The following is a 17,479-nucleotide window of genomic DNA, read 5'->3' as shown; positions in this document are numbered from 1 at the left end:
AAATTTTTTCTGTGATGCCTATTGTCAAGGACAATTATATTTGTGATTAATATTTGGTATCTAAATTTTCTAGAGATAGAATATTGCTGTTATAAATTCTATACGTGACAAATAATATTCTAACAGATACAAAAGGTAGCAATAAATTTGAATTGAGACATCTAGAAGTCTATCTACATTAGCAAAATATTTTTTTGAGTGCTCAGACGTCGATAAATGACGCATGTTGAGAATATAAATAATTTCAATTTGTCAATGCGAAAGATTTCTCGTTTCGAAAGAGGAGGGATCTACCTGGGAGAGACTTGAGGGTGTCTCTCCCTTTTCATTTTCAGGACAAGACGAACGAAAGAAACCTTGATTGAATCGATCGAGTATGTTTGTTCAACCAGATGGACCGGCTATTTTCTGCGAGAACTCGTTACTGATACTCCGCTATCACGACGTAATTCGTGCAAAGTTGCAAGGTACGTTCTGCATTTCATCGTCGTCATTTTCTCTCGTGTTCTACATTATTCATAATTATTGTAATCTAAATTTCCTCTGTTAAAATAGTTTCATTAACTTCAACGTTATATTATTAATACAACTCTCTCTCTCTCTCTCTCTCTTACACATACACACACTCGCACGCACAAACTGTCTCTTGTCATCAAATATGAAGACGAAAAAAATCGATTTTTACGAAAATACTAGCAAATCGTCAAAGACATTTTTCTTATATTAAAAAATTTATATAAATTCTGGAAAAGAGAGATTTTTAAATATATATTTGCAAAACGGTAATTAAATTTCTCGAAAAGTACTCGCAATTAATTTATGTTTCCAGATATTATAACATCTCTCTGTGTACAACAATTTTCGATAAAGTTTTAAAAGTTATAACGCAAAAATAGATTAAAATTGTTCAGGATTCAAAGTTAAATTCGCGATAATTTAACATAAAACCGGCTTTTTTCCGACGTTATTATAAAAATATATGGAATAATTAACAAAAATTGCAATAAAAAAAAAGTAAACATTTCAAATGCGTGCGCGGAAAAAAAGAGTAATAATAATTTAAGGGGAAAAAAAAAGAAAGATTTCTGTCGCTTTTCCATTCCGATACTAGCCATTACGTATACTGCCTTTTCAATATGCATGAGCGCACCGACGATATTTTTCTCCCTTCGGGGAAGCAGAGAGGGAATGAAAGAAAGCAAGAGACGAATAATGTATATAACATACTTTTCTCTCAATGTACTCTCTCCCGTACCCTTAATCGCAACGTTCGCGCACGCGAGCGTCTTGAATCCTCTCTCTTCTTCGGAGACGAAGGGTGGCGAAACAAAACAAGACAGATTAGAGCGAGCCGGATACTGGACGTATTTCCCGGAGGCTTACGTGCCGTCACCCCCTTCCCTTTTTCTCTTTCCCGTTTCCATCCACGTCCCAGTAGAACAGGAGAACAATGTGGAACGACAAGAGGAAACAAGTGAGGTCACTCTCGCCTGAACATTAGATGAGAAACTATCTCTTCCTATTGAAAACCGAGAACATTTACCGAAATGTAATACATAGCTCATCGAATTTCCATATCGAATAAAAAAAAAAAAAAAAAAACCACGAGGTGATACACCAGCGACCGGATGTCGTTTTCGGAAATGAAAATGTTTGCTCTGATAAACAACATTAAATAGCATGATATGTAGGTGCATTTTTTAAATTTTGATATCAGCCAGACGTATGGATATTTGCCAACAGGAAGTATTGGCACAAAAATATGAAAAAATAATGAATTACAAAGGGAGTAGCAATTTCGAATTAAAACAATATTAATTACTTTCTTCTTTAGATTCGAAAGAAAAATATTAATATAACAGATCGGGAGATAAGCGTGCGTTATATTTATATATTTTTATGTAGAGGGTTTAAAAAATGACCGAAACGTTCATTTAACATTCTAAATTTTAATATAAAGTTAAAATTGTTTAATCGACATGAAATAATAATTGCGCACCAATTACAGACTCTTATTTGTCGTTTTTGTTAATATTTTAATTAAAATCTCTTTTTTTATATTTCTCTCTTTATCATATTTTTTTAAATTGTATTATTTTCTTTATTATATTTTTACGATAAAAATAGACTTTAATCGCATATATCTCCATTATCATAAAAATTGCGATAAAATTTATTATTATTCTGTATCTACCGTAATTTATCAGCAAGAAACGTCTCTCCTTAATCTGTTATTTTTCCGGTCAACGGAGGGGTAGTCACGATTGATTGCGTTCTTGGTTAACGCAAAAAAGACAGACTCACCTTCTCAAACATCTTGCCGTATTCGTCGTAACCAATATAATTGGATCTGAGCCATCTTCCAGCCAATGTGTTCGCTAGCACCATCGCTTCTTTTACGTCAGTTCGATAGAGACCGAGAATCAGGAAAGATTGCAGAGGCGGCCACGCGTTAGGAAAGTCCCATTGTTCACCAGTGTAGTTCAAGGTAGTTGGCGTACCGCCTGCAACGTAAAGCAAGCGAATCGTTTCTTGTTACTATTGTTTCCACGAAAGCTCGATATCGCTCTCTGATTCGAGACAATCGGACCCGGATGATTACAGAGAATCGCTGCACGAAATCGTTTGCAGTGTAAAGACGTCTTGATCCCTCAAGACAAATAATCCTTTAACTGCAACCTAAATTTAATCTAAACGCGTCTCATTTCTAGAATTTTTGACGAACGATTATGTAGAAAATATAATTTTTTATTAAATTAAAACAAATTACAGCTTGATTCGTCTCGTGCTTTATTAATCGAATAAATAAAAATTAATCCGGAATATCCACGTTTCTGAGATTAAAATACTCATTGATGAATCATATTAAATATGTCACTCCCATAGAGAGAGAAAGAGAGAGAGAGAGAGATAGAGATAGAGAGAAAAAAATGTTCCAATTTACTGAAATTTCTTTCATCTTTCATTCTTACGAATCCTTTGATCAATTTGAAGTCAATGTTTCCTTAATGAAAATTTGGTCGACTCGCGATCAATCTCAACAGTATTACTCAATACTTCGATCAAATATAATTGATCGATGCTTTTTATCATCGGAGGTGTGCATATAATGTAGAAAGTTACATTAAAGATATAATAAAATGTTTTATTAAATTTACTTTTAATTAAAAGGTTTTTTTATAAAAAAAAAAACTTCAATTTACCTACGCTCTTCTTAAAAGTAACATTTCTATTATATGTGTGTATTATATTTATTTTATAAAAAAAGCAATTTATTCCATTAATATTTCATATAGAACTTTAAATTACTTTTTAAACGTATAAACAACCGAAGTTAAACAAATGCTCTAATAATATTCTCTCTGAGAAAAGTGTCACGCTATATTTTAGTTAATTGTCAATATCGAGGCAGGAGGCACGATGCCCACGCCAAGAAGTAATTTACTCGCGGAAAAATTCTTCCAAAACTTTCACGAATCACTGTCGTTGGCAGCCGTACAAATCCGATTGGGAATATTCTCCATGCAGGTTCCATCCAATTTTTCCGGATGCGAGCCGGTCATTGACAGATCGCGATAGTTCACGTGTTCCTCCTAACATCTGGAAACTCTCCCTCGCGTGTACATCTCTTTCTCCAGTTACTCCCCTATTATCAAGAATAATGGCGCTTCAGTCGCAAACAGGGAGACTCGCCAAAGCCCTTATACGAACGTACTTAAGAAACTGCTTAAAGTCATTACACTTGTAAGATAACAAAATCCAAACTTTCTCAAGCTGCTTAAATTATTTATTGCGAACGGCAAGACTTGCATCCCTGTTGCGCTGCCCTATGCAAGTTTGACGGGACATACTAAATCCTGTCCATTTAGGACTTTATATTCAATTAAGAAGCAACTCATCATCCTTGTTGCTTTGTGAAATTGTAGCTGAAGTTGCGTAATAATGAATATTGTGATGCGCTATCAAATAGTTTGGTGCAATTATTTTTAATGGGTATTATATGCGCGCGATTATACGGAACTCCAATTTGCTTGAGATAATTCAGCTGTAGCATTCCTAAAATTCTCGTCAGTCCGTTCCGTGTATTATATTATGAAGCGTTTGTATAATCTGGTATTTGGCAGCGGTTCAGCCTGCTAGATACATAATCTGCCTCTCGCCGGTTTCTCTTTGAAGAGAGTTAATCGGTGAAATAACTGTTTACCCCGGGTTTCTGGAATGATTTTGGCAAAACAAAAAAAAAAAAAGAATGCCGAATGGCTTTGGCGAGTTTGAAAAAGAAAATGAAAGATAAACGATCCTCCGCGGAAGTTTGATTAACTCGTATATCCCGTTCATGGCTGCGTTCACGAGGCTTTATCGATCGTCGAACCTTTGGTCTTTCCGACTATGCGTTATTTCTGTCCCATTTATTTCGGCCACTTTGGCGCCATTTGTTTATTTTATTTCGGTTACTTCGGAGGGGTCAAAAGCGCACGAAAGGATTAAAACAAATTGGTAATTTTAAACACCGCGCGAGATTCTTCTTGACAAATCTTCTCGATGCATTTTAAATTCGCACTCGTTTGAATTTTGCAAACTACGATAAAGTAGAACGTTTCGAATTTAGCTCTTGACGTTCGACAGGCAAAAAAATCCCGGAGAAAAGATTAAATAGACAAATTATATTACATTTTGCAACGAAAAAGCAGGAATATATATGTATACCATACACGTTTTGCGAAATATTTTACAGTTAAAAAGAAGGAAATTTTATTTTCGCAAAAAATAAGAGAGGAGGAGAAAGCACATTGACGATCGATGTAAACTTACCGAAGTACAAATCGATCTGGTTTTTTTTGAGGTAAGAAATAGCCTTGAGGGCGTAATCGGTACTCCGACTGCGATTGTAACTCATTGTGTACAGGGGAGACAAATTCGAAGTATAGAACGTATTTCTGGATCGTTTATTCCTCGTATCATAATCGAGCCAAATTCCCTCGTCCTCGTTCCACAGGACGTTGTCAATGGCAGCTTGATAGTCCATAGCGATTTTGGAGTACTCCAGTGCCTTCTGGAATGAAAACGGAAAAGGGGAAGGGTTGAAATAGCGATCACAGGATATATGTTACGCGACGCTGATAACGATATGAGACCAGGCGATAATGATATTACGTCACAATCTCGTGTATCTGACGTAAGAGACTATTTCTCTCGAAATTTGATGATACTATCGAAGCTATCATCTATAATAGTCAACTTGTATTTCTCTTTATACATTACGAAGACAAATGGGGAAAGGTACCCCTCCCTCTTGTATTTATAATTATGTTACATGTCGTAATTAAGGATCGTGGAGAATACAGACGTTATTTGTTGGATAATATTATCGCGTCGCTTTGCGAGATGACAGGGCAATAAATACATTGTGTCACATGCGTCGATGGTACGCGCGTTTGCGGAGCAATCCAAACGGAAGGATACAGTTTAGCGAAAGGCTTACCTCCACGTTGCCCAGAATACTGTGAAAATGAACGAGCAACAGAGCGTTCCGTTGTAATATCGCATTCAAATCGACAGGTATGATGTCGCTCGTCGAGACGTTAATGAGGCTGAGGTTAGCGTTCCTGTCGGTCCGGATGCACCATCTGTAGGAGAAGTCCCAGCCGCTCTCAGCCGCAGCTTTCAAATCGTTGTAAAGCTCTCCGCGCCTCTCCTCTGGCAATTGTTGCGCCACCCGGTAATCCTCCCTGCGAGAGGACGTACACGTTCGTTCTTACATTACAAACCCTTTATAATTAACGACGCACCTATCCCGGTGATCGATGCAACTGTCGTAATATATATATATATATATATATAGGTATGTATTTTCACAGGAGAAAAAGGATGACAGATCTAGCGCGTCGCGTTACACGTGATTTTCAAGTCATCTAGATAAAGATGTGATAAGACATAATATTTTATTTTAACTAATAAAGATAAAGATGATTTATTTCCAGTTTATCGAGATAATAGATCAAATTATTAAGCAATTTTTCTAGGTAATTTTAAGATGACATTACTTTTTTATGAACACAATTCTATAATACTAGCAGCGTACTGTTAACATGTTGAATCTCGAAACTCATCAATGAATTAGTGTATACTGTATGTTGAATTCCACTTTATGAAACATTAATTGTATTCAGCAAAACTTATCATTTAGTAAATACTTGGTGGTTCTTGATTTTAATATTGTAAATCTTACCTTTCGATCATCTTTGCATATAAATTTAAAGACAAAATATATTAAAAAATTATAAAATTCTTATTAAAGGCTGAGTTTTGTTAATTAGAATTATATTAAATAAAAAATTTAAAGCCGATAATGCGATTTTCATCTAAGATAAAGATGTAAATAATTTATATCCCATTATTATCTAAGTAAAGATGAGATAAGGCAGCTGTTTCATCTAAATGATTATCTAGATAACAGAAAATGTGGTACAAAAAAAATCGCGATTCTGTTCTCTCGAATTCTCGAAGAGAAAAATTGCGCAAGTTATTAAAATCTTATTGATTGAATTCAAACTAATAAGTAAACTTAAAATAATAACAATCGCGATAAAATGAAGAGAATCGCCAGATAAAAATTCTTCGCAACATTTTGGCAGTTACATCGATCTTCCATGAACCAGACACGTCCTGCAAACATGTTTTCTGTCCGGCGGGAGGGGAGCTTACTTGTAACTCTCTGGTCGTGGACCATTGCTGTTTGTCACGTAACGCGCCACCCTGTAAGCTTTACCGTCCTTTATTACGTTTACAGTCTTCTCGTTTTGCCAGTATTCGAATTCCTTGTCGAGAACGGCTATGTTTTGCTTCAGAAAATCGCGATCCTTCGTATAATCGTAATATTTCGCGACCTGGAAGAGATCGTTTCAGCGTTTGAGACAAAAATGAAACTTTGAATTCTTCGCGAAATACTGTTTAAAAGGGAGGTAAAGAGACGAAATTCTTGTACACAAAGCAACTACGCTATTGGCATCCATTAGTTGGATCTCCGCACGAGATGCAACTAATTCAAAGACAGAAGCGGAAAAATATGCTTTGTACTTATAAAAGACGTTGAAGACGCCGTACGTACCATCGGTATCAACAGGGGCGGCTGGCTCCGCGACAAGTAATAAACTCTACCGCCGTTCGGAACGAAACCGAATCTCTCCACCATGGAGAGGAAATTCTCGAGCATTCCCTTCACGGTGATGGGCATGTCACATAATAAAAGTCCCTCGATTATCCAGTAGCTGTCCCAATAATAAAATTCTGCAGCAAAAATTTGATTTCCTTTCATTGTGCGTCCAACTTTTTCTCTCTTTTCATTTCTTTTTGCCGTCATACTTTTTTATCTACATTATTTTTAACAAAACGCTTATAATAATCAATCAAAAAAAGGAAGCTTTTAAAATTCACGAAGATTATATTTTAGCGATTTTATTATTTACAAGTAAAAAAAAAAAAAAAAAAAAAAAGAATCGTCCCTCTATTTATCTTCACTATCAGTCTGAAAGAAATTAGTGCCTATCTCATCGTCCCTATGGTAGTTCTTTAGCGTCCACTTTTGCAAAGAGATAGGATTAAAGAGAAGGAAGGTTTGCGTATAACAAATATCATAAAAATTATTATCACTTCTTGACTCTTGGCAATGCAAACACATAAAAATACGAAACGACTTCTCGTTGGCTACTGCCAATGTAAACACGTAAAAATACGTAGTCGCAAAAATGTCAACTTTACCGCCATCAGGGCTCTACGAATATAACTGTTCTCAAAGTTTACCGACAGTACAGAATTTTTAGAGAGTCGTTTACGGGATTCAATTCAAGAATATAAAAGAATACAGCCAGATATTTTTAAGAACCGTTAATATTTGATGCCAATAAAATGTTTTTTTTTAATTTTTTTTTTTAAAGCTACGATAAATCAGGATTAACTGAATATTCATTTCGTTTAACTGCAATATTCAACGAAAAAGTCGCATCGCGGTTTGACTTTATGTTAAATGGAAAGATAATTTCTCTCTCGAGATATCACCTCTAAATCGTCCTCCGGGAACAATAAAAGTGTGGTTCACGTAAATCAAGCTGTGTCGTTGTGGGTCGATCATCACGTCGTCCTTTATTTTTCTCGCTAACGTTTTCCAAATATAATTTAAACGTCTCGCCCACTCGCGAAATTGCGGATCTTGTATATTTTTCAGGATAGTCGGGTTCTCCTTCCAGTCCGGCAACGTTGAGTTATCCAGTTCATCTTGCATAGCAAAATTTTCGCTGACGAACTTGGCTACTTCAGAGCGATTAGGCGAGTTGTTGGTTGCTTTCATCAACGCATTGAAACTAGAACAGTTTGAGTCGAATCAATTTCGAATTTACTGAATCTTTAAAAGTTCGTTTAATAAATTATAAAACCTTTCCTTTAACTTTAAATTTCCACGTAAAAAGTAAAACTGGAAAAAAAAAAAGTTTTCTTTTTATCTCTTTCCCTTTTCTACATTATAGCTAAGAAGTTTTTTTATTTACCAAATGGAACATTAAAGTTTATTATCTTCCAAGTTAAATGTTATCTTACGGTTAAAATTTATATTAATTTTAATACATTTTGCATTATTCCGTAAAATAATATCTATCGTTCAAACACGCGTTATCATGTAATGGAAAGCTCCATGATTATGATATGATAGCAAATTTCTGATAATTCAGAGCAATCGTACAAATACGTTTCATTAAATACAAATATTCATAATTGTGCTTATATAATAACAAGAAATATCTGACCTTATTAAATCAATGATTCATTAATTTTTTCCTTCATCCATATTTATTTAGCTGTAATGTGTACATTACAGCTATGTAATGTAACATTATCAGAGGTTATCAGATATTATGTAACACATTTGGGGAAACAAATCTACGCGCGAATCCGATAATATGGTATACACATTCTCAGAAAATAACTCCAGCACGCGTACATTCTCTCCAGCTCGTTATCGTTCGCTATCGCGATATCGGAATAAAGTTGCGAGGTTCGATCCGAGACTATAATTTCGCTCGGTGGAAAAAAATCTGTAAGGTGAAACGAAAGCGGGCATAACGTATAACGATGTACGCGGCGCCGTAAAACGGAAACCATAAATATTTCTACACGGGAAGCGATTTAATGCGAACGTGCAGAGAGAGAAAGAGAGAGTCGCGTGCGAAGTCGACAGATTTACTCGCGACACGAGTCCATTAAAGAATCCGAATCTTCGTTGACACACGCGCATAAAACCACACGTTATAGTCTACGGAGACCGCAATCACATTTATATAAAGCACTAAATTTTGCTGGAAAGTAGCAGGGACGGGAAAGTTGCTTTTAAAAAGTAACTATAGTTACCGAGTCAAAATAGTGACTAGTTATCGTTAACGTTACTTAAAAAGTAACTGTTTGTTAAACAAGATTAAAAATTAAATAAAAAATATATTTTTGTAATACATTTTATTAAAAAATTAATCATTAAAATATTAATAAAATATCAATAAATTTTTTTTAATTTTTTATTTTAAATTTGTAAAACCATAAATTATAAGGAAAACATTTTAAAACACTCAAAGTATAAATAACAAAATTTTAGTTTGCATTAAATTTCGAACTATATAATCAGATACACGATATATTTTTAGCGCTCTTATAATTACGCTCCGTATTCAGAACGCGCTTACAATGACCTATATGAATATATGATGATAGTTGAAGATTGAATAATTGATTGAATGATTGAACGAAAATGAAAAATATAATATGTCATAAATAGGTTGCATATATAAAAAGTACAGATAAAAGTAACTGTTAAATTCGTTACCGTTGCTAAAAAAATGTAACTAAGCTAGCTGTCCCAGTTATAAGCTATTGACTACGATTCTTTTTATGTTTAAAAAAAGGAGTATAATGAGTCGAATATATATTTTACATAATAATTCTCTGAACTTTTAGCTATCATATTTAATAAAAATAAAAAAGTTTTTATTTGTATATAAAATAATTATTTAAATTTTAATAACTGTCTATTGATGACCCAGATAAGTCACTTATAATCTTTTAGTTCCCATTGCAATTCGAAACAACATATCTCTTATTGTGCAAAGAAATATAAACTTATTTCATTTACGAAATATGTAGACTTTCTTACTAAGTATTGACATTTACACTGCAAATAAACAAAAACATCGCCAGTTAAAAATTCTTTTTCTTAATTTTTTTGCAATATTATAGTTAAGTTAAAAATGTGATATTTTACTAATAGATAACGTGATAATATTTCTTTTTAAATATGTTTAATAATTAATTATAATAAATATGTTAAATAATTAATTGTTTAATAAAATAAATTAAAAAGCAAAAGTTACTTACTATTGAAACATTGAAACAGACTTACAACTGGGACAGTTACCTTACGTTGCCGCTACAGTTACAGAAAAAAAAAGTAACTGTAACGGTAACGGCGTTACAAGTAACGCGTTACTTTCCAACCCTGGGAAGTAGATAGCGATGATTCTCACGTAGAAACTCTCGTTTCAAACATTATTTTATCGCAATTTCTGTGAAAATAATGGATAAGATAAAGAAAGATTGATTGTCGAGAAGCGCATCATTTCTTTTGCATCGAAATCGATCTCGACGGACGTAAATAAAACCGATGTTGGAAAGGAACGCATTTTATTGATATATACGAGCAAAAATATATCAATATTGCTCGATGTAATTTCCAATTTGCCTGCAAATATATCGTAATATATCATGCATGTCAGTAAAGTAGAGCTACGCGTATTTGCTCTCAGCTGCCGTGACGCGATTAAGATCTCCTTCATACGGGCGACCACGGAATTTGATTACGTCTCGTACGAAGCGAGCCTAAAGCGATACGCTCATGCTCTTTTGATCCAAATGACGTGTTTACGACCGGAAGATCGAACGTCAGTGCACGCGAAATTATGGAAAACATAACGAGAGACTTGACTGTATCTCCGCGCATCCCCGAATGATTCTGTTATTTCACATTACAATAGTAAATCACTTTGCAATTTTATATTCATATCGGAGAAAGCTTTGTTATATTTATTTTGCTTTAAAAAAAAATAATTGGTTTTGCAAAAAAATAAAAAGTGGCAACGAGAGAGAAGAGCTTGTTACTATAAAATTAATTTAATTATCTGTTATTAAAATAAAAATTTATTATTTATAAAATAAATTTAATTATCGGTAATATTTTATTAAAATTTCTGTTCGATTTTCAATTTTTTTTTTTCAAATTTTAATTCAAGGATACTGTTCTGTATACATTGTTATGTACATACACATCGATAACTGTCGTTGCGCATGTTTTTTAATATGTTAAAATACTAAGTGCATTAAAATTTATCGAACCGACAATTATCGAATAGTTATCTTGAAACAATTTGAAAAAAAATTAAGAATTGAATAGAAATTTTAGTGCAATATTACAGATAATTAAGTTTATTTTATAATTCACTTTATTTTAATATAATAACAACTAATTAATTTTAATTTTAACAAACTCTCTTTATCTCCCCTTTGTCATTTTTTATTTTTATGCGAAAGCAATTATTTTATTTTAAAACAAATATAACTATGTACAGAATAAAATTTTATGTTATCTGATATTTAAAACCTATTGCTTATTTTTTATACATACTTTTTCATACATTTCCATTTATTTGTTTTTTTTAAATACTTGTCATTTTATATCATGTCATTTCAATACAAAATATTTTCAAAATATTAAAAGGAAGAAAGAACTATATTTTGAGATTAATTTATACAAGAAAGAAGCTCTTTTTCTCTTCCTTTTGCCAGCCAACATATATTAAAATGCAACGTCCCGTTTCATAGTTTACTTTTTTTGCTTTATTAGAAATAATGGCAGATTATTTAAATAATAAGGATTACGAGCGGGGCAAAATGTCTGATATATTCTGATGGAGCTTCACGATTAATCAGAAATTTAAATTACAATATTTGTTCACTTAAAAGCATGTAAATTTAGAAAATGCGTTCAAACGTTGAAATCGTTTTTATATGAATATCGTTGACGCTTTGAGGAATTATATATTTCTTTTCTTTTTCGATAGAGTACTTTATATATATATATATATATATATATATATATATATATATATATATATATATATATAAATCATTTGAATTGACGCAAGACGTTTTAAAAGTATAAAATGAAAACTTACTTTGCGACAGTCATATAAAATGCAGCGATCGGAAATCGAATGCATTAAGAAAGATGATTGCTTACAAAAAAAGTAGAAAAATATTAAAAAATATTTCCATCTTATATATAATTCTTTAAAAAAGGAAAAGAGAGAAAACTATCGAAGCTCGTTACATTCTTCGCGATTCGTTTTTATATAACAGATGTCTATCCACTTACTTGTTTACAGTTACGTCCGGATTGTGAAGCTGATACAGGTCTACGAAGGTTTTGCTGTCATTAAAAATCCCGGCGAGCTGCACCGTTTTCAGCAGTGGTCCTTCGCAATAAACCTTGCTGAAAATCAATACAGTGGCGTGAGATGGATAATGGGAAAGTGTAATTACACAAACATCGCCAATTAGGTCTCGATAAAAATGATTAATCCAATCATACGTGTTTGTACATAACAATGTTTGTAGTACGTGATGCCGTGCGTTCGACAGGCGGCCGGCCTGTTAACAGTTAAATTAACAGATTTTGCGGAATTGTATTTGATGTAACTGTACCAACAACCGCCTATAACGGTAAATTGAAACGGTCGCATAGTCATTGAATTTTCGAAAAAAAAAAAAAAAAAATATATATATATATATATATACGCATCTCCAAAAATAAACAAAGCAAAGTTTAATTTTAAATTAAGTCTTGTCACAGCTAAGAAAAAAAATGACGTCTTGTCACAATATGTAATTATGAACTAAATTAATACTGAAAGCATTTGATTAATTTTAACCTCGAAGGACTGTATAAATAATAAAATTCTCTTTCTCAAGAATGTCAGGCGTGTAATAAAAACATTCTCTCGACCGTATTATAATCTCTCTTGAAAATAATATTCTCATATATGTGTATTTGTTTTTCAAGCAGCACTGCATATTTAAATAAAATAGCATATGACCCCCTGCGGTTGGAAATTAAACGCTGAATGATTAACAAAATTGAGGCACATAATTTGAATTTACTTTATTTTAGAATTATGCGTATATATACATGAGACGTTAATATATTGTCGAAATATTTAGTCACTTAATGTTATCTTAATATTTTCAAAATTAATTATTATAAACGAGAATAGCGAGACAGTCAAATAAGATATATATTTACTTTAATTTAGTCAATGTATATTATTCGTAGTGAAATTAAACCCGAGATATTTTAAAAAGGAATCACATCTGAAATTTAATTTAATGAATATAAATAAGTAAGTAAGAAAGAGGCAATAGGAGCGAGGAGATGTGAATATAAAATTATAAGTTTCAAAAATATTTACATCTCCTCGCTCCTATTGCCTCTTTCTTACTTACTTATTTATATTTATTAATTCGGAGCTCTTTCGATAATCTTATTAATTTAATGAATAAAATAACGAATTTAATAAATATAAAATGTAAGCGTTAAAAAAATGTCTAAGTAAAAAATTTTAATTACAATCAAAAGGATTGTTTTCAACAGGCTAATGTTGAAAAGAAACTTTTAACTTGGAATCATATTTTTCCAAGTTTTTTTCGCTAAAGAAGAACCAACTTGAAATTTATATTGTATAATCCGTAGCTAACAAGAGATACTTGTTCGATCTAAAGCACTCTTACGTGCCCCTTTTACTGTTGTTTAGGAAACTTTTTCAATCAACTATCTTATCTTAAGAGATATCAAACGTCGATATATATTTTCCAACGATGACCAAGAGCCTGTCCTAGCAACTGTGAGTACATCCGAGTTTAAGCGAAATGACAACTTTAAGTGAAACTCGGAGACTGTTATTTTTCCTCGACAACTACGTCGACACTGACGTCGATCTGATACGAAATTTCTGCTTCCTGAAACCGACGGGCTATAAAATCAGCTAAGAAAGTTGCATAGCTGAAAAGCGACCGGGAACGAGAAGAGTTGCCTCGTGGTCCTTTGTTTTTACGACAAATATGGGATCGTCGAAGCATAAATGTATGCTCCATCCTCGTTTCGACTAGAAACGGGTCGTCGAATCATGAATCGTGCCTCGTATTCTTTTCCTTATCGAGAGAGATTCCTCCTCGATCGTGCTATACAAAAAAAAAAAAAAAAAAAAAAAAAAAATAGAGAAGAATAATAAAATACATTTTTCGGGATTAATTTCTTATTATCGAAAAGTTGACACGCTATAATTTCAAGATTCGCGAAATCTTCAATCTTTCAACAGCTTTTGATATCCGAAGAGCACTTTCTGTATTCGATATTTGAGCAACAAAGATTCAACATGGTATTGAAATGCTTCTTGTATAAACGGAGATCCCTTTTCATGTCAAAACAGTTTCTTTAAAGTGTACTTTCTGAAAAGAAAAATGCGATGATCTTTTGCATGAAATGGTTTCATTTCAATATAATCGCGCCCATTGATATTTTTGATATACATTTGTATAAGAATATATTTAAATACATACATCTCTTTATATATGTATATATTTAAGAGAAAAAAATATTAAAAGAAAAACAGAATTGAAAAACATCGACTCGTCCCGTTTCTTTGTTGTTCTTCAAAGTATTAAGAGGAATGAAAACGGCGTGTAATTTACTTTGTATAACTTGTTTGTAGATACTTTTTTGCAAATGTCTAATTAAAAAAGTTTACAAAATTTCTTAATCGATTATACACTGCTGCATTTTATCTTCAATTCACCGACATGATTGTCCAAAGTAAACTAAAGAAATGCTTTATTTTTTTACGTCACAAACGTAGCTTATTTTTGTTGAGAACGTTGTTAATATCGTCCGCTTGTCTTTCAATTTAAATGATTCGTATGAGTAAATGAACCTTGTCGATACGTCTTAACCCTATCGCCTGTTCAAAGCTGTCCGTCCGATGAATCTAACAAGGATATTTTCTGTATCATAATGGGATTTTGATGGATTAAAGAAGAGGAAAGATCGAGAAAACTCGGATGTGAGAAACTGAGAGCCGAAAAAAAAATCCGGAAACTCTAAAGAGATACTTTCCGTAAAACGGAACGTTTTCTCCGTCGTGGAAAATGAAACGCCATTAACGAACCCTTCATGTTTTCTCTTCTCGAGTGCGAGAACGAAATTTCGAGAGTGCGGATGAAACTTTCATAAAAAAGTTTGAAAAGTTTCACGTTTGCGCTTGACGTTGCTGACATTCCATTTTTTTTTCATCGAATATAAAGAGTGCAACTATGTAACTAGAACACTTAGAGATTATGTCCCTCTTCTAAAAAAGGCATATTATTTACATATTGTTGCCTGTTTTCCGAGATGCCGATTGGTTGTCGCGATGTCTCGTTGTCAAGTGCGTTATTACGACTTGCTTCGCACGTGTCGTCTGTAGCTGTCAAATTTTGACAGTTTATGTAAAAAAATTCAAAAAAAGTTAAAAAAAAAGTTAAAGAAAACGAAGAAGAGAAAAAGAGAAACAAAAAAAGGTACGTATATTATATATGCATGTATTATATATGATGAACCTATGTATAAACTTTTCTCATGATTTTATATGTATATTTAATATGTAATTTATATTTGTGTAATTAATAGAAAAAAGAAGAGATGGAAGAAAAAAGGAGAAGGGATATAATATTAAATAAAGAAAGAGAAAGAGAGAGAAAGAAAGAAAAAGAAAAGAAGGATATGGTTTCTACATATACATATATAAATATACTTAAAATGTTTTAGTGTATTTACGAAACAAAAAAGATTCTAAAGACCATTTTCAATATTTTCGCACAATTATAATTATTGATACAATCCGAGAAGAAATTATTAAATTGCAATTGTGATTAATCGACGTTAATGACTGTCGTGTCCTTGCTTATCGCGATAAGCCTCGTGAGATAAGTTATTGATAAACCGTTCGATACAAAGAAATTCACTCGAACTATATCATTTACAGTTCTAGCGATGCATTTTTGCTGTTATTATTAAAAATGACAAGTTAATGACAAGTGTGATGTACGTTAAAAGTGAACGGTTATCGGGTTAGAGATAAGCTGTTATCGTCGCTAAATTTCCGGAATGACTCGTTGATGATCTGCACAGTTTTATCCGACATGCAACAACAATTGTAGTACGCACATGTATCATAAAGCAAGATAACAGAATAAAGAGAGAGTGTGTTAAAGTAAATTTCCTCTACAGGGGCAAGTAATGGTGCTACACAGCTATTTGACAGTCCACCTTTAATGTAAAGAGGCAAATATGTAAATTTCTTGACGTTAATTAATTTCACATTATCACATAATTAGGTAAGACTAATCATTTAATGGAATCTATAACTTCTGCTTCCCTTATGGTGATAGCTTAAATCGGCTTGGGAAACTCGGGCTAACTAACTTATTCCATAACTGATGAACGGCAATCGTGATCATTCCTGCCTCGTTAAGTAAATAAATATAATGAAATGATCGGTTTAATTACCCTGAAAGATACATATGAAGGACAGGAAAGTGTGCAAAGATCAAGAAGTTGTTTTCCTATGTGATATTTCAACAAGAAGTATGAATGCGTCTCTCTGCGAGAACAATGGCGAAAGTTTTACCTGCTGTCAATAAGGCGACCAAGGAAGGATCTCGAGTCACTACGTCAAGATTAATTTGCATGGATTTGTTGCAAATTCGCTTTGTCAGTCAAAAAGATGGCTTTGGTAGATAAAGAGACTTTGAAATAAAATTTAGACGTTAAGAAGATAAAAGTTTTTCTTTTTTTTTTTTATTTTTTTTTTCATCAAAGATCACCGAAAGGAGAAAAAGTTCTATGATTTGTATTTTCTATTTGAATATCTTTTCATGTAAAACAGATAAAAACTTGCGACTATTTTTTGTAAACATGAAAGAGACAAAGAAAGAACGGTTCGCTCGTAAACTACTTGATCCTCGATCGCGAAACGAGTGAGGAAAAAAAGTAACAATCGCGCGCGTTTATACTTTCACTCACCTGTCACAGACATCCTTAGGCCCGGAGGTGTCACGCTTGATCGAGGCCGCGTCGCTGAAGGTGACCGCGAGGGAGACGACGAAAACCACGAAGATCATCGTAGGTAAATGAAAGTGTTGGATCTCGCGGATCTATTGAGCACGTGCGAGCTCGACAAAAAATCGTGCCGAGTTCTCTTCCTCTCGTGTCTCCGGGACCGGCGTGTCAGACGCTATAACCGAGCACGAAAACTAGCGATCGGTTATATCTGCGTCGCACGCGCGCGTGTTTGCCGAT

The 17,479-nt window shown here is 33.1% G+C and overlaps 1 protein-coding gene across 1 annotated transcript in view; it reads right to left on the bottom strand.

Moving 5' to 3' along the window:
- LOC140674111 (trehalase) overlaps nucleotides 1–17,479 on the bottom strand; it is a 22,382-nt gene extending 4,903 nt beyond the window's left edge. Inside the window, exons 1-8 of the mRNA XM_072907473.1 lie at nucleotides 17,204–17,479; nucleotides 12,464–12,580; nucleotides 8,056–8,357; nucleotides 7,109–7,287; nucleotides 6,706–6,887; nucleotides 5,483–5,729; nucleotides 4,813–5,053; nucleotides 2,305–2,504 (exon numbers count right to left, since the gene is read on the bottom strand). Coding sequence (XP_072763574.1) covers nucleotides 2,305–2,504; nucleotides 4,813–5,053; nucleotides 5,483–5,729; nucleotides 6,706–6,887; nucleotides 7,109–7,287; nucleotides 8,056–8,357; nucleotides 12,464–12,580; nucleotides 17,204–17,301 — 1,566 coding nt within the window. The 5' untranslated portion in view covers nucleotides 17,302–17,479. The remainder of the gene's footprint in view (nucleotides 1–2,304; nucleotides 2,505–4,812; nucleotides 5,054–5,482; nucleotides 5,730–6,705; nucleotides 6,888–7,108; nucleotides 7,288–8,055; nucleotides 8,358–12,463; nucleotides 12,581–17,203) is intronic.

This window comes from Anoplolepis gracilipes, chromosome 15 (genome assembly GCF_047496725.1).
Source record: "Anoplolepis gracilipes chromosome 15, ASM4749672v1, whole genome shotgun sequence".
Classification (NCBI taxonomy): Eukaryota; Metazoa; Arthropoda; class Insecta; order Hymenoptera; family Formicidae; genus Anoplolepis; species Anoplolepis gracilipes.
Note: the sequence above shows the minus strand (reverse complement) of the source record. Positions and strands in the feature narration are given on the sequence as shown.